The sequence below is a fragment of the Thermobia domestica genome, unplaced genomic scaffold (genome assembly GCF_964235325.1).
Source record: "Thermobia domestica unplaced genomic scaffold, izTheDome1.hap1.1 HAP1_SCAFFOLD_1167, whole genome shotgun sequence".
Classification (NCBI taxonomy): domain Eukaryota; kingdom Metazoa; phylum Arthropoda; class Insecta; order Zygentoma; family Lepismatidae; genus Thermobia; species Thermobia domestica.
The window spans coordinates 35,417-54,989 of record NW_027656877.1 but is presented as its reverse complement, the minus strand read 5'-3'; the positions used below and the strand labels follow the sequence as shown (position 1 = coordinate 54,989).

Sequence of the window (19,573 nt, the reverse complement as noted above, 5' to 3'; positions counted from 1 at the left end):
TATTCACATGATGTCTGTTATGAAAAGTAATTAAAATCACTTATGTAGAGAAATTAAAGATCAGATTATGCCAAATGAATTTGCTGCTAAGTCGTGACGAGAAATTGCAATATAATATATTCCCATAGCAGAAAAAACTACGTTAACGAAATTTAGAATTGAAATACAGTCCCATATAGAGACCTGTGTAAACAAAATGAAACATGACTTTCTCAAGTCTTGATGTGAAAGATATTATCTTATGCATTGAAATCGTAACGAGATATGTTTTCGATTATGGTCGTCATGATCGAACTTGTTGAAACATGTTTCTCTAAGACAAACACGTGTGTGTGTGTGTGTGTGTGTGTGTATGTATGTGTATACAGAGAACATTTGTGATTCAGAGTTAGAAGAGTAAAGTGTGTGTCGATCCTCTTCAACGTAAAAACTTTCACTTCATATTTGTAATAGTGAGTGAGTGTGTATGTGTCTTTGTACGTGGTTGATCCGTTGGATGCCTAAAGCTGAGAATAAGTGTTATCATCAGACTTATTAAAATAGGTAAGTAAAAAAATATATTATTAAAAATATTACGGTCTATGATTATTCCTGAAAGAATAAAACAATATGTTAGGTTTTCATTTAAGATAAGATGAAATTCTTGAATGTTTTCTGACGTACATTGCAATTAGATAGCAGTTGACGACATATATGTGAATGTCTGTTTTGCTAGTCTCTTTCTTCCTCTGTTTTGTTAGTACATTGAACTACATCTTAAAATGGCTTAGTTTCAAGAGCAACAGATAAGATGCCACTGTCAAATGTTTTGATGATACGTACTACAACGAGATAACAAGACTGCCCTAGTTAAAAACACATAAGTGAATTTCTATGATGCTTCTAAGAAAAATGATAAGATGGAATTCTTGAATGTTTTCTGGCTCGCATTGCAATTGACGCAAGAAGTGTCTGTAGACTTGGTATTTTAATTTTGATAATATGATGTATACGTCTGTCTTTCTGTTTGTAAATGAAATCTTTTAAACAATGAAGAGATTTACGTCCAACAATAAAGCCAACAAGGTCTGTCTGTCTTTCTATGTCGGCTATGCTAATGGAGGCGATGGTGATGAGTTGAGTTGATTTTAGTTCAGCGTCCCTTTCAACAGCAAGGCTATATGAGACGTGGACCTACTGATTATCGTGGAATCTGAGCCACTAAGTTTTACGTCTTACAGTTATGTCGGCTATGCTAATGCAGACGGTGATGATGAGTTGATGAGTTGAGTTGATTTTAGTTTAGCGTCCCTTTCAGCAGCGAGGCTATATGAGACGTGGACCTACTGATTAACGTGGAATCCGAATCACATGAGCTCCAGCCGGGACGATGGTAATGAGAAATGAATGAATGAAATGTTGCATTAAATTCACGTACACGGTGTTTGTCCATCGAGTTTTACGTCCTACGGTTACGTCTACTAGGCTAATGAAGGAGAGGTGATAATGAAAAAATGAATGAAATGATGTAATGAAGAAAGTGGAAGGAAACTGGTGAACTCCGAAGGGAAATCCACGCATATGATGTTTGTCCACCACAAAGTTCATAGGGCACGAACTGGGATCGAATCAGAGACCCAAGCACTTGAGGTGAACGCTCTACCACTGAGCCACCGTACCCTCTGGAACGTAAAAATGAAATGATAAGGTCGGTTTTCCGGGGACAGTCAATAGCATCTTTTCGTTAAGTTGTAAAGGAAGCAGGGAATTTGTGGTCGCTAAAATTAATGACAAGTATATAGAAAAAAAAGACGTGATTTGAACACGGGACCTCATGCACCAGAGGTAAACACTCTACCACTGAGGCACTGAAGTTAATTTCATAATTTTCTAATGTTAATAAGAGTGAAATCTAACGTTAAATACACATACACAAGTCAACGAACTGAGAGAGTTTCTGTATCTGCAATGTCTACTTGCAAAGAGCAGAAAAATAAGATAACAGAACATGTTTTGTATTTCAATGTTGTTCTTCAGCTGTCGCGTCAACATTATCTTAGGTCATGGTTTCAGACAACACGAAGCAAAGATATGTATGTGTGTGTGTGTTTTAGGTAATATTAAAACAGTGTTTGAGATCTAAACTTGACAAAACTAGTGTTGCTTATACATCTCGGATGCCGTTACCTATGTACACATGATGTTGATTGATTTTTGAGTTTAACGTTCCGTTCAGCAGCGAGGCTATATGCACCACAAAGTTCACACGGCAAGAGTTAGGATCGAACCAGGGACCCCAATCACAGAAGGTGAACGCTTTACCACTGAGCCACAGCACCCCGCGATTTCATCATGGGGCACAAATCTTCAAGTTAAAACAATTGTCTATTCTCAAATAAGAGAACATTTCTCCATTTCTTTAAGTTGATCTAGGAAGTTGAACTTTATACAGTTTTCTCCATATTATAGTCTAAGCTGTATGTGATATTACTTTAAAAGGACGAAAGTAGTTAAAATATTCCCTATTATTATCATCATTTCTTCTAAAATGCTCAGATTCCCGTCATAGAATTCGTATACTAGCTATGTACACAGGCGTACATTAAGAAATTTTTTGTTGGGAGAGGTCCAAGCTTTGGGCGACGGGGCTCAAACACTACAAGCCTCTGTGTAGTATTGAATGCGTATTATTTTGCACTCGAAAAGACAATAAGTACTTGTAAAATACTTTCATCTATATTGTCATAGCGTCCCTTACAGCAGCGAGGCTATATGAGACGTGGACACTAATTCACCAAGGACCCCTATCGCATCACAAGTGAACGTTTTATCAATGATTCACCGAGGCCCCCTAGTACTTGTAAAAATTCTTTCATCTATATTGTCATAGCGTCCCTTTCAGCATCGAGGCTATATGAGACGTGGACACTAAATCACCAAGGTCCCCTATCGCATCACAAGTGAACGCTTTACCATTGATTCACCGAGTCCCCCTTAGTTCAAAGTACAGTACTCATGTAATAATATTATCTAACATAAAGTTTACTTGTCGAGGGGCTCCCTGGGGTAATATTCATACACGTAAAATATTTTAAAATAAACAACATTAGTACCGATTCCATAGTTTTCGAAGGTGCTGTATTCAAATAAAGACACTTTGAAAATAGTAACATGACATCTAAGGGGTAAAAAAAGTGGTGAGCTCACGGGGTCTCCCTATGGGGTAATATTCATAAACGTAAAATATTTTAAAATAAACAATATTAGTACCGATTCCATAGTTTTCGAAGGTGTTGTATTCAATAAAGACACTTTGAAAATAGTAACATGACATCTAAGGGGTAAAAAGTGATGAGCTCACGGGGGGTGATATTCATACACGTAAAAATAATTTAAAATAAACAGTATTAGTTTCGATTCCATAGTTTTCGAAGATGTTGTATTCAATAAAGACACTTTGAAATCAGTAACGTGACATCTAAGGGGTAAAAAGTGTTGAGCTCCCGGGGGTGATATTCATACACGTAAAATAAACAACATTAGTATCGATTCTATAGTTTTCGAAAGTGATTTCGCGTTCACTAAAATTAACGATAAAATTCTAAATCAGAATAAGTATAAAAGGCCGTGTAATCTACATATCTTCATTAGTCAATACATTTGAAAGAGATTGTGAGCATACATTTGTTTCACTCCTCATCCCATGGAATAGGAAGAAAAGTTAAAAATATTTAAAAGGTATGATGAGAGATTATTTCATTGACATCATAAAGTTCTGTCTTATATAGTATATATTTATATATCTAATATATATTGATTTATAAGTAACAAAATTCATTTCTTTTTTATTTTAGGTTGCATACAAATAAAGATAAGTGTAATCCTTTTCCCTATTCCCGTTGATATTATTATTATTATTCCTTTTTAATTACTTATATATCACATTTTACTTACTCGTATATTCTTTTAAACGCTTATATATCCTTTCAAAATATTTATATACATATATATATTCCATTTAAATAAGATTTATATATCCTATTATATATCATATTCATATACCGTTTACACATATTGCATTACGTATATATACATCTGAGGAAGAAAAATGGCAAAAGAGAGTACGCAAGATTTACTGAAGGAGATTACGGTCTTCATTAATGACATTGAAGAAGAAGAAGAAGAAGAGGTAGTGGGCGTAAATAACGAAACGCAAGTTCTTTTAAGTGAAATAAATGCCATAATTGGGATAGAAGAAGAAGAAGAAGAAGAAATGCAAGAAGAAGAAGAAGAAGAAGAAGAAGACGCAAAAGAAGAAATGGAAATAGATCATCATGAAAAAATGCAAGAAGAAGAAGAAGACGGAGAAGAACAAATGAAAATAGAAGAAGCAGCAACAGAAGAAGAAGAAGAAGAAAGAGAAACTATTGAAATTCAAATTCCAGTAGAAAAAGAAGAAGAATATGATGAAGAAGAACTATTACAAATATTGAACAGTGCTAGCAATAGAACGATAACAGAAGAAGCATCAGACCGTATTAAAGAAATTATAAAGTGGTTACAAGAAGGAACAGAAGAAGACGTCGAAGAAAGGAGAAATGAAGAAGAAGAGCTGCTAAATTTCACGTTTTCCCAAATAATAGGAGAGGATTACAATAAGGAAGAGATGAAGATAGAAGAAGAAGATGATAAGTTTTACACGAATGAACTAGAAAATTGGATTAAAAATTTGTTTCCCGACCCCAGAAAAGAAGAAGAAGAAGAAGTAATATATCCCTCAATTATGGAAATATTAGCAGAGGCTAGTGCAGAACACGAAGAAATGGAAGTCGATTTAGACGGCATAGAAAAAAGAATGGACGAATTGCTAGCCGTATTTCAAGCACAACGAAATTCAAATATACAAGTAGGATTCGGAAATAACAACCGTAATGATGGACACAATAGATTTCATATAATAGAAGAACGAAGAAGACAATACAGACGATACAATATGGAGGGTAGAATGCTACGATTCCGTCTAGCCCCCGTGCGTGCAGATGAAAACCCTTTTACGGCAATTGAAGTAAGTCTACGGGCACTAATAGATTATTTGCTACGTAATGTGGACCAGCATGATTACGTAGGAATAACAATCACAAACGAGAGAGAAGGACATCGTCCATTTTGGTTGTCATTCAGAGAAGCAAGAAATCTTTCAGCAGAAGTTCTATGGATAAGTTATGAGAAAGTACTGCAAAGTAATGCGGCTTTTCTTATAAACGAAGATTGCATCGTGAATTTTCATCATGTACGCATGCCGAGAGGACAAGGTCGTTTGAAACAACATATTATGAATACCGAGGAATACGTAAAGGCAAAACGTGGTATTGTTACAATTAAGAATAAAGGTACAAGGTGTTTAGCACATGCAATCGTAGTTGCCATAGGACTGAAAAAATACAAGGGAAGAAATCAAGCTGAATACAGAAGATATGTAAATCAATATAAATATATAATTGAAAAAGAAGCAGAAGACCTATGTGAATCTGCTGATGTAGATCTTAGTCATGGTGGTGGAATTCCTGAAATTCGTAAATTTCAGGAATATTTAAAGGATTATAAAATTACAGTGTATAGGGGCTTTTCAGGCAGTGATGTCATGTTTGAAGCACCACCAAGTGATAACGAGAGAACTGCTTTAAATTTACTGTTTATAGATAATCACTTCAACGTCATTGAAAGCTTGACATCATGTTTTAGCTGTAAATTTTATTGCGAAAGTTGTCATAAGAAATATGAAAAAAAGCATGAACATTTGAAACATTGTACAGCTGTATGTTTTCGTTGTCATCAGAAGCCTCCATGTGATTTTAAAGAAACCCATATTACTTGCAATGATTGTAATCGAGAATTTTATGGCCAGTCATGCTATGACTATCACAAGTCAGCGCCGTATCAAAATGGAAAGCCTTTATGTTCCATTGTGAAATGTTGTGCCCAGTGTTTGAAAATTTATGTAATGAAAGAAAAACGTTCTCACGTATGTGGAGAAACTTATTGCAATATTTGCTATGCTATTGTACCACCCAATCATGAATGTTACATGAAAGTGAATGAAAGAAGAAAATCGAAAAAAGCCAATGAAAAAATCATCATGGAGAAGAAATCTATGATTCTGTTTTATGATATTGAATGCACACAAGATACGAAAATAGAAGATGAGGACGCAAACATATATGAACATATACCTAATGTCTTGGTTAGTCAACATGTATGTTACCAATGTTATGAAGATAACAACATCAAGAACGATTGTGTCATTTGTGGAAAGCGAGAAAATATTTTTGACGGAGAAAATGTAATAGAAGATTTTCTAAATCATCTTCAACAACGTCGACCAAACATTAAATCAGTAATCTGTGTTGCCCATAACTCAAAGGGATATGACGCACATTTCATCATTAAGACCATGGTTGAGAAGATGAATTGGACTCCAGAAGTAATCATGAATGGAGCAAAAATTCTCTCTCTTAAAATAGGAAACGTAACCTTCATCGATTCACTAAGCTTTCTTCCTATGCCCTTAAGTAAATTAAGTGGTGCATTTGGGCTTCAATCGTGCAAAGGATATTTCCCACACTTCTTTAATCGACGTGAGAACCAAACCTATGAAGGGCCGCTTCCAGACATTAAATATTATGGAGCAGATACTATGAAAGTAGACGAAAGACGCAAGTTTCTCCAATGGTATACCGAACATCAAAACGACACCTTTAAAATGAAAGAAGAACTCATCAAATATTGTGTACAGGATGTTGAAGTATTACGTCAAGCATGTATTTCCTTTATGAATACATTTGAATCTGAAACAAATGTAAATCCCTTACTGGAATGCATTACAATCGCCAGTGCATGTAATTTGGTATATCGTAGAAATTTCTTAAAGGAAAATACGATTGGTATCATACCAAAGAACGGGTATCGATGGAGAGATGTCCAGTCAATTGAAGCAGTACAATGGATAGCTTGGGAAGAAAAAACAAGAAACATCCAAATTACCAATGCTGCTCGTAGTAAGGAAAAACGAATAGCATCAATGAAAGTAGATGGTGTATGGACAGATCCCAATACAGGAAGAATACACGTGTGGGAATATGAGGGCGATTTTACACATGGCTGTATCTACTGCTACCCTAACGACAGAGATAAACCCATCTATAACAATGATACCGATACCATGGAATTTCGATATGAAGCAACAAAGAAGAAAATCCAAAAATTAAAAGATTTTGGCTGTGAAGTGCATGAAATATGGGGTTGTGAATTTAAAAAACAATTGGCAGGAAATGAAGAGATGAAGAAGTATGTTAGTAATCATCCGTATACAAAGAAAACACCATTAAATCCTCGTGACGCTTTTTATGGAGGACGTGTGAATGCCATACGTTTGTATCATAAAGCACAAGAATCTGAAGGAGAGACCATAAATTACAAAGATGTTATTTCCTTGTACCCATTTATCTCTAAGACTAAGAAGTTTCCAATTCGTCACCCTACTATCTACCTGCCTGGAGATTCAAATATTCCCACCATTGAAGAAGTAGAAGGATTAGTTAAGCTCAGTATTTTGCCTCCAAAACAACTGTTTCATCCTGTACTCCCTTATAAATCAAATGATAGATTGATGTTTCCACTCTGCCGTACATGTTGTGATGAATTAAACCAAGCACCTTGTAATCACAACGATGAAGACCGAGTGCTACATGGAACATGGGTAGCAGATGAAGTAAGAAAGGCATTAGAAAAAGGATACAAAATAATAGATATTCATGAAATATGGGCATATGACGTTGTTCAATATGATGAAAAAACAAAAAGTGGCGGCTTATTTGCAGAATACATAAACACCTTCCTGAAAGCAAAAACAGAAGCTAGTGGATGGCCATCATGGTGTGAAACAGATGAATTAAAGAAGAAGTACATTCAGCAATTTTATGAAAAGGAAGGAATACGTCTAGATGAGAACAAAATTAAACATAATCCAGCACTTAGAAGTTTAGCTAAATTAATGCTAAATTCATTTTGGGGAAAATTTGGTCAACGTGAGAACATGGGTCATGTCAGCATTATTAATGAACCCAAGGAATTATATGAAAAATTAACATCTCATGATATAGATGTTCATCAAATATTCCCAGTAAATGATGACATGTTATATGTATATTGGCAATACACCGATGACGTTCCTGTTTCACTACCAACAGTAAATGTTGTCATAGCCGCATACACAACAGCACAAGCAAGATTAGAATTGTACAAATATTTAGATCAACTACAAGAAAGAGTATTATATTTTGATACTGATTCCGTCATTTATACGCAAAAACCTGGTGAAAGTACAATTCCAACTGGTGACTTTTTAGGCGATTTAACAAATGAAGTCCTCGAATATGGTAAAGAAGCCTATATTTCAGAATATGTATCGGCGGGCCCGAAGAATTACAGCTTACGTATTTTTGATCCCAGCACGAAGAAGGAGTTTCAAGTATGCAAGATACGAGGCTTTTCATTAAACTATGAATCTTCAAAACACCTAAATTTTGATGTAATGAAGAAAATGATAGTAGATAATGAAGAGGATGCAGAAGAAGAGGAAGAATCTCGTCCTACTGAAGTAAAAATTACCAATGAGAAAAAAATTTGCCGCAGGAAAGACCATACTATCGTCAGCATGCCCGAAACAAAAATTTATAAGATAAATTATATTAAACGACGTAGAATACCAAATTCATATGATACTCTTCCATATGGCTACACTACTTCCAACAAAAGAAGAAGAGAAATGTAATAAGGCCCTTTATAAATATACGTATGAAGAAAGAATAATCATACTCTTTAACATGGACACGACGTGGAAACATCCCTTTTCATGTATTGTTGCCGGACCAAGTGGATGTGGAAAAACTTCCTTTGTAATACGTTTCCTGTCCAATTTATCACGTATGGTTAATACATCGTTTCGTCATATTTATTGGTACTATGCAGAATGGCAAAATGCATACAGAGAAATTTCGACAAAAGTACAATTTATTGAAGGATTACCTCGAACAAAAGACTTTTTACCTGAAACTGGACCACATCTTATTATTATTGATGATCAAATGTGTGAAGTGAACCGCAATATAGTTGATTTCTTTACAAAGGGTTCTCATCATAGAAATCTTAGTGTACTATTTATTACACAAAACATATTTCATCAGGGAAAAGGAAGCAGAGATATGAGTTTGAATTGTTCTTATATCGTATTATTTAAAAATCCAAGAGATAAATCACAAATTAAACATTTGAGTTATCAATTAACTCCTGAGAATTCAAAATTTCTTCAAGAAAGTTTCAACGACGCAACAAAGTTACCATATGGATATTTCTTTATTGATTTAAAACAGGATACGCCAGATGAACTTCGTTTTCAAACAAATATCTTTCCTGATGATATTTATCATTACGTTTATGTTCCATCGAAATAGAAGAAGAAGATATGTTTATAATGATTGTTTTAAACTGTGTTTCTTCATTCTGACAATATGTCTCCAAGAGTAAAACACGGAGATCTTCTTCGTACGCTGAGCAAAGCAAATCCTAAATTACGTAAAGCTATACTGGCCAATGCAGACTCTTCAGTGATTCGAAGTATTTGTGAATGTTGTTATAATGTATTAAAAGGGAATGTACCTCTTACAAAGACACAGAAAGCAAGATTAAAGCGATACAAGAGGACGCTTCGATATCTTGTGAAGAAAGGAAACTCCATCCAAAAGAAGAAGAAGCATTTATTAGTACAGCAGCAGGGTGGATTCCTACCGGCATTATTAGCTCCTATTTTAACTGGTGCATTATCAAGTTTACTATTCCGTTAGTACAATGGAACACGCAAAGAAGATGATTTTAGTTCCACCTGAAGTTCTGAATCGTATACAAACACCAACATCATCATCATCATCAGCCCTGGAGAAACGTGAATCTAATTTGGATCAAGAAATGCAAGAGATTTTACAGTTATCATCGCTTAGTGATGAAGAAAAGTGGAATCAGTATAACAATATTCTTCAAAAATATTTACATTTAATACGAAAACAAGAAGAACCTGTGACACTTTCAATTACGTCAACTAAATCAGAGAAGCCTGAAGTAGAAGAAGAAATATTATTATCTATACCCAAAATGTTTCGTAAAAGAGCTGAATTACTACTACATAGAATGAAACATGATGATAATATCACGTGGGATAATAAAGGAACTGTTTACATCAGAGGTGATAAACTAGAAGGATCTCACATTGTAGATTTAATTTCTGATGTGTCGCGACCCCGGAAACACACAAATCCACCGGGATGGGAGAAATTTTGTAATTATTTATCTTATAATAACACACCTCAAGAACTTATTGGAAATCCAAAACGTTTGTCATATATTTTACGACGAACTAAAGCATCACCAACAGCATCATCGTCAAGGGAAAAAATACCTCTGAAATCGTTTGCAGAAGACGACGAAGAAGAAGAAGAAGAAGAAGAAGAAAAGGAAAAAGTAATATCTCCTATAAGGAAAAGGAAACGTGCCTGTAAACGTCCAGTATGGTCAAGGTGGAAACCGTAAACAAACAGTTAAGCAAGATTTACTACAACCCTTCACATCCTGCCTCGTTTTCAACTGTTAAAAAACTGTGGATAGCTACAAAAAAGAAAATTCCTATACATTGTATAAGAAGATGGTTACTGCAACAAACAACATATACGTTACACAAACCTGTACGTCGTCGTTTTAAAAGAGATTTCTATGTAGTGAATAACATTGATGATGAGTGGGAAAGTGATATTAATGATCTTCAATCTCTTCATAAATTTAATGATGGATATCGTTATATTCTGACAGTGATAGATGTGTTCAGTCGATATGCATGGGCTGTGCCATTAAAATCTAAAAGTACAAATGATGTCTTAAAAGCATTGCAAATTGTGTTCAAAGACAGAAAACCAATTACATTTCGAACAGATAAAGGAAGTGAGTTTACTAATAAAACAATACAGAAGTACTTAGTGCACAACAAAATAAAACATATTACAACTAAAAATCCTGATATAAAAGCTAGTATTGTAGAACGTTTTAACAGAACTTTAAAAGAAAAAATGTGGAAGTATTTTACAAAGTATCAAACGTATAATTATTTAAATGTATTACCTCTTCTTGTGAAATCATACAATGAAGGTTATCATTCAAGTATAAAGATGTCACCTGCAAATGTTTCTCAAAATAACCTATTACAAGTATGGCATAATCAATATGATAATAAAATAAAGAAGACGAAGAAAAAGAATCCAAATTTCTCAAAACATCTTAAGATTGGTGATACAGTACGAATTAGTAAAACTAAACGTACATTTGATAAAGGATATATGCAAAATTGGACTTGGGAAATATTTAAAGTGAAGAAGATAATACCAAGAGATCCACCTGTTTATGAAATTGAAGATTTAAACAAGGAACCACTGGATGGATTATTTTACAGAGAGGAATTACAACCTGTGACGTTATCAAAGACATTTTACATAGATAAAATCATACGTACAAGAAGAAAAGGCAGCAGAAAAGAATATCTTGTTCATTGGAAAGGATATCCTTCTTCTTTCGATTCCTGGATACCTGCATCATCCGTAAAGAAGATCGAGAAGTACAATGGAACCTGATGGAGATTTTTACGTTACGCTTCCCAGTAATAGTTCTATGGAATATTTTCCTGACAACACCTTAACATCATACACTACGAAACTTCATCAAAGAATGGAATTCCATGAAAAGTGGGAAGTGGCTATTGTTGAAATTCATTATCCTCATTCAATATTAAATATTAATGACGAAAATAATAAAATTTTTTACAAACCTGCAAAAAGTGATGAATGGAAATTTATAACTATTCCTGTACGTTATTACACTGACATATCAGAATTGATAAAGATAATAAATACGTACAACAGATTCACAAATTTACATATTTCTTATACTCGTGAGAGTAATACCTGTTTTATACGACGTCTTCATAAAGACATAGATGTAGACGTTGCATTATCACCAAGTGTTAGTGCGATTTTGGGGTTTGATCCAAGCGTTGATTTAAAGGATATGCAACAAGGCCAAAGCATTCCAAATTTACGTTTAGGACTTCCATCTACAATGTATGTGTATTGTGATATAATTCAATCTGTATTTGTTGGAGATACAGTAGCACCATTATTACGTATCATAAATATGAATCCTGTGAATCATACATTTGGAAGTAGTGTTATAGAAATTTTTAATCCTCCACATTATGTGCCTATAGAGAAGATGCATTTTGAACACATCAAAATAGATATAAGAGATAGTACAGGCTCTCCACTGGCATTCACTTTCGGAACTGTATGCGTTAAACTACATTTTCGACCAGTGCGTCAACATCGACAAATATGAATAATCCATATTTACAATATTATCAAAAACAAGCTCTTTCTGGAACTGGAAACGTTTATGTTGGCTCCCCTTATCAAGTTGGACATGGTATTGGAAGTTTCCTTGGAGGATTATTTCGTTCTGTCATGCCACTAGTAAAACAAGGAGCTAAAACAGTAGGAAAGGAATTATTAAAATCTGGAGCAAACGTTATTACTGATGTCATCATCGACAATCAACCTATTAACGAATCCTTTCATCAACGAATGGGTGAAGCGAGATCCGTCTTGCAAGACAAAGCAAAAAATAAACTGAAATCTATGCTAGGATCTGGATATCAACGAAGGAAAAGAAGAATTACACATCATTCCATCTTTAACCCTTCACCATTACACATCATCAAGCGCAAGAAGAAGAAGGAGAAGGGCAAGAGGAAACGTACACAGAAAACAAAGAAAAATCAGTCTTATAAGAAGAGGAAGTTATCACACGATATCTTTGATTAAATCATCACCATTATGGCTTTCTTACATCATCAATCCTGCGAGTGTGTAAAAAGTGAACTAGATATTTTTTCTACAAAACCAACGCAAACCAGTATATTGGATAATCATGTTGTTACATACAAACCAATCAGTTCACTAGCTGATAATGCTCCTATAGAGTTTGTCATCCCAGGAACAAGTGATGAATACATAGATCTACCACATACTCTTCTTTACATCGAAGCTCAAATCGTTAAGCCTGATGGATCAGCATTTGGTGAAAGTGATAAAGCTGTGGCTCCTATTAATGACTTTTTAAATTCTATGTTCAGTGAAGTGGAAGTGTATTTAAATAACAAACTGATTTCATTTCCATCTCATAATCATCCATATCGATCATACATTGAAAAACTGTTAAATTATGATGATTCTGCTAAAAATACTCATCTTCAATGTGCATTCTGGTTTCAAGATACTGCTGGACATATGGATGCAACATCTAGTGGTAATAAAGGATTTCAACAACGTTATGAATTAACAAAAAAAAGTGCAAAATTCGACATGCTTGGACATCTTCATTGTGATATTTTTAATCAAGATAAATTTTTAATCCAAGGAGTAGAATTACGTCTCAAGTTAATTCCTGCAAAGCCAAACTTTTGTCTCATCGCTAGTGATGCGTCTGTTGAGGCTAAAGTGAACATTTTAGACGCTGCTTTACATATTAAAAAGATTAATGTTAGTCCTACAATAAAACTAGCCCATAACAAGCTTCTACAATCAACAACAGCCAAATATCCTCTCACAAGAGTGCAAATGAAGTCATTCGTCATTCCAAAGGATCTTCAATCAAAAACAATTGATAATTTATTTATGGGAGTATTACCAACTCGAGTGATTGTGGCGTTTACACAAAATGATGCCTATACAGGAACAATAACTTCAAATCCATTTCATTTCAAACATTTTGACATCAATTTCTTCTCTCTATACATTGATGGAAAACCTGTACCTTCAAAACCATTACAACCAATTTTCGAAAACAACCTCTATGTTTCCTCATATCATACCTTATTCTGTGGATCAGGCATTCACTTTTCCAATCATGGCAACAATATTCCTCGCCTTGACTTTCCTCAAGGATACACTATCTTTGTTTTCGACATTACTCAAGATGGAGAAGCCAGCGCTGTGCAGCATTGGAATCTTATACGGCATGGGTGTGTTCGTCTGGAAGTTCATTTTACGAAGCCTCTACCAGCACCTATCTCCTGCATTGTGTATGGAGAATTCCAATCTCTCTTAGAAGTGGATCATCAGAGGAACATCATCATGGATTTTTAAAGGTACGTTATTTAAATATCATATCATATATGTACATGTCTGCATTTTTATACATGATGTCCTCTACACTAGATTTATTGAATGCTTTGCAAACAAATTCTTTATTTCACAATCATTTCGTTGGCGTATATGCAGCCAATGAATTACCAGCACATGTTCCACTACCTGCAGCTATCATCATAAATACAGATCCCTCGAACAAACTTGGCACACACTGGATTTCCGTATATATTCATACTGATGGCCGTGCCCACTACTTCGATACATTTGGATTTCCTCCATATGTAATGCATCATATTCAATTTCTACGTAGAAATTCCACTTCTTATACATTTAATAATAAACAAATTCAAAGTGTAAAATCATCCTTATGTGGGCATTATTCATATCTTTTCCTATGCTTCAAAGCTAAAGGAAAGTCCTTAAATGAATTTCATTACACTTTCTCATCAACTCCAGAAAAAAATGATCGTCGTTTGCTGTATTTACTTTTACAGGTAATCATGTCTTCATTCTTCTTCTTCGTTTGTTTTGATTACTTTCTTTTCATATTATTGAAGGTAGCCATTTCTTCTTCTTCTTTATTATAATGTGTTTGTATGTATTATTATTTGTTCATGATTATAGATAAAATAAATTTTAAGTTTGTTTTTCAATTTTTTTTTCATTTCAGAGAGTAAAAGATCGTCATCGTGTGTATGGACATCATCTTCAATGTACAGATTGACTTGTATCTACGTTTCATCATCAACATCAACAGCAGTAGTATCATCAGTGAACAGTATATGGCAGTTGTGAAGTTATCATCATCCACGGACAGTGGAAACAAAATCTAACGTTCTTTTAAAATATACTATACTTACCGGCGTTTTAATTGTGTAAATAGTTTCATCAACAATAAACACTTTGTATTATTTTTTCTCTTTGAAAACAAATGTTTTATTTCTTATTTTCTCCGTTTCCTAATAAATAAATATGTTTTATGATCAGTTATGTAATTAAATACACATATCATAAAACATATTTTTAAGTCATTGAATTAAAGAATTTCATAGTGATTTAAAAAAAAAGATTCTAAAACTGATTTTTAATTCAATGATGTAATCATATAGCTACATAATAATAATAATGAATTCAAATACTTAATCAGTTATTCTTTCGTAAATTAAATCAAGTATGTGAATTCAATATTATTATTATTATTATGATAGGACTTTTGTTTTTAAAATTTTAATATTAATTATTATTTTAATTCCTTTTTTAAAATTAAAAAAAGTCCTATCATACTTAAGACAAAGTTGTATAATAATAATAATTTCAAATACTAATTTTTATTTTAACATTCATTTCAAGAATTTGAATTCATTATGATTATTATTATTATTATTATACGTATCACTTATAATATACGAGGAAAAAATATGTTAGGATTTTTTTCTTATAAAAAATTTTAAAATCCTAACATATTGAGGTGTATGAAACGAACACAAAACACACACACAAATAAAACATTTCACTTTCCACTATATATATATTTTTATTACATTTGATATTACGTTGTTTCGTATACATGAAAAAAAAACAAATCAATTTCTCCTTCTTTTATGAAGAGTCGTTCACTTCATTGATACCCTCCGAAGGTTGAGTTTCGGTTTCCCCCCACCATGGCTGTGTCGATACACTATCAAATAAATCAGCCATTATTGAATCTATAAGTTTTTGTTTGCAAAATACTTTCATTTCCAATTTTAAACGTTCACCATCAATGTTCACATCACTGTTCTTATCAAGAGAGACACTTGGAAAACTAATGTTCATACCATTAATAATACTCTGTTCATCTACACAGGTATGGATTCCGGCAAGTCCTCTGCATGTAAGACACTGTAATTGTACATGATTACGAATAGTATCTGTACACAAGTCAAAATATTCACGTAGCACAACACTACAAACTTTACTGTTTTTCACAGCATGTTCAATACACGGTAATATTTCCAAGAAATAAAGCCAATCACTTGAAGATAAGTACACAGTGTTTCGAGGAGCATGAAGTGTTCCTTTCTTCTCTAACATCACTAATTTTTCACCCATTAGTTTTCGTACCACCAGTTCGTTTTTTCGACCAAGAGATTTTATAAATGTAATTTCCACTTGAGAATTTAAATAGTCCGTAACAAATGGGATTAAATGTACAAGTTTCTCCCACTCTGCCAAATTTAACTCCACTCCAAACACAAGTCCTTTGCCAACACGAATCACTGGTTCAAATGTATCACTATCCAGTCCAATGCAAATTAATTTGGTTTTCATTGAATTAAGTCCATATTCAACATTTAACAAGTACTCTTTCTTGGTATCCATAGTTGACGCACAAGCACTCAAAGACATGTTACTCCGGTCGCTGGTCAGTACAGAATAACGACACTATGCATACAGATGACTGCGCATGCACGAAGAGGAGGGGCAAAGAGGAAAATTCATGTTTTCATCTTGTTTGTACATGTCACCATACACTTACGATGAGTAAACCAGTTCAGTAAATTCAAGATCGTGCATGTTACGTCCAGATACATTAATCTTCATTCCTTTATATATTAAACAGACATTCCCACTTTGTAAATACGTTAATAATGCACCATTATCTGCTTCCAATTTTTCAGTACAACGTCCAGGTAAAATCACTTTTTCACCTCCTTCAAATGTCACACAGGCCTTCCTACCATATACCGTTGTAATTATCTCACAGTTTACAATACGAAATGGTACTCCAATCTCCAAATCTCGCATTTTTGTAAAGGGTACCATTGATGGCTTATTAAGCTTATCTAATAAACTCATTGACGATGACATCTTTAAATTTTTGACGTTTCTTCCTTTGCAACAGCTGCTAACAGAATGATCTACACAAGCACATACGTTCCGCTTACGCTCTTCGCAGGAGGGGTGAGGGGTTTGGGGATTCAAATTATTAGCCAATAAACGACAAGAACAAGAAAAAGGCATGTTTTATCTTGTTTTTTACATCTGGTAGGCGTCCAAGACTACAAGCATAGCAACAACAAACCAGCATTTTCCCACGGGCTTCTGTGGTAACCGTAAAAGGCTATGAACATAGCAACTAAAGAGGAGTAGGGGGTAACGGGGGTTCAAATAAACCAAAATTTTCCCACGCGTTTCTGTACTAGCCGTAAAAGGCTATGAACATAGCAATAACAACAAACTGTTCTCATAGGGGTTCAGATAAACCAAAATTTTCCCACGCGCTTCTGTACTACCCGTAAAAGGCTATGAACATAGCAACCAAAGGCTTGTCGAAACTTGCCTCCCAATTCCAGGAAATGATATCGCCAAAATTTTCCCACGCTTATGAAGGAGGGGATATCTACTATTGCGCCCTTTACATAAGGCGCCCTTGCGAAACCACATAAAAGAAAAGCTGTTTTATTTATTCTCCTGTATGGCACAATACTGTACAATAAATATATACTTTTCGTGTTCGTAAAGGACCCTTGAATGGTACATTGCTCCCTTGCGAAACTACATAAATGAAAAGGTGTTTTATTTATTCTTCTGTATGGCACAATTCTGTACAATGAATACATACTTTTAGTGTTGGTAAAGAATCCGTAAAGGGTACACTGCGCCCTTTACATAAAGCGCCCTTGGGAAACCACATAAAAGAGAAGCTGTTTTATTTATTCTCCTGTATGGCACAATTCAGTACAATGAATACATATTTTTCGTGTTCGTAAAGAACCCGTGAAGGGTACATTGCGCCTTTGCGAAACCACATAAAAGAAAAGCTGTTTTATTTATTCTTCTGTATGGCACAATTCTGTACATTGAATACATACTTTTAGTGTTGGTAAAGAATCCGTGATGGGTACATAAGGCGCCCTTGCAATACCAAATCAAAGACAAACGGTTTTATTTAATCTTCTCTATGGCACAATTCTGTACAATGAATGCATATTTTTAGTGTTGGTAAAGAACCCGTGAAGTGTACATTGCACCCTTTACATAAGGCGCCCTTGCGAAACCACATAAAAGAAAAGCTGTTTTATTTATTCTTCTGTACGTCACAATTCTGTAGAATGAATACATCCTTTTAGTGTTGGCAAAGAATCCGTGAAGGGTACACTGCGCCCTTTACATAAGGCCCCATGCGAAACCACATAAAAGCAAAGCTGTTTTATTTATTCTTCTGTATGGCACATTTCTGTACAATGAATGCATACATTTAGTGTTGGTAACGGATCTGTGAAGGGTGCACTAAACCCTTTACATATGGCGCCCTTGCGTAACCACATAAAAGAAAAGCTGTTTTATTTATTGTCCTGTATGGCACAATTCTGTACAATGAATACATACTTTTAGTGTTGGTATAGAATCCATGAAAGGTACATTGCGCCCTTGCGAAACCACATAAAATAAAAGCTGTATTATATATTCTTCTGTTTGGCACAATTCTGAACAATGAATACATACTTTAGTGTTGGTAAAGAATCCGTGAAGGGTACACTGCGCCCTTTACATAAGGCGCCCTTGCGAATCTACATAAAAGAAAAGTTGTTTTATTTATTCTTCTGTGTGGCACAATTCTGTACAATGAATACATACTTTTAGTGTTGGTAAAGAATCCGTGAAGGGTACACTGCGCCCTTTACATAAGGCGCCCTTGGGAAACAATATAAAAATAAAGCTGTTTTATTTATTCTCCTGCATGGCACAATTCTGTACAATGAATTCATACTTTTCGTGTTCGTAAAGAACCCGTGAAGGTTACATTGCGCCCTTGCGAAACCACAAAAAAGAAAAGCTGTTTTATTTATTCTTCTGTATGGCACAATTCTGTACAATGAATACATACTTTTAGTGTTGGTAAAGAATCCGTGAAGGGTACATTGCGCTCTTGTGAAACCACATAAAAGAAAAGCTGTTTTATTTATTCTTCTGTACGTCACAATTCTGTACAATGGATACATACTTTTAGTGTTGATAAAGAATCCGTGAAGGGTACACTGCGCCCTTTACATAAGGGGCCCTTGCGAAACCACATAAAAGAAAAGCTGTTTTATTTATTCTTCTGTATGGCACAATTCTGTACAATGAATACATACTTTTCGTGTTCGTAAAGAACTCGAGAAGGGTACATTGCGCCCTTGCGAAACCACATTAAAGAAAAGCTGTTTTATTTATTCTTCTGTATGGCGCAATTCTGTACAATGAATACAAACTTTTCGTGTTCGTAAAGAACCCGTGAAGGGTACATTGCGCTCTTGCGAAACCACATAAAA

General features: G+C 34.4%; 1 protein-coding gene across 1 annotated transcript; it reads left to right on the top strand.

Moving 5' to 3' along the window:
- The first annotated feature begins 13,445 nt into the window (after positions 1-13,445).
- Positions 13,446-15,164, top strand: LOC145677653 (uncharacterized protein F54H12.2-like). Its single transcript, XM_081748085.1, has 2 exons — positions 13,446-14,275; positions 14,947-15,164. Exon 1 carries the CDS (start codon positions 13,491-13,493, stop codon positions 14,271-14,273), a length of 783 nt encoding a protein of 260 aa, XP_081604211.1. The 5' UTR covers positions 13,446-13,490; the 3' UTR covers positions 14,274-14,275; positions 14,947-15,164.
- The last annotated feature ends 4,409 nt before the right edge of the window (positions 15,165-19,573 follow it).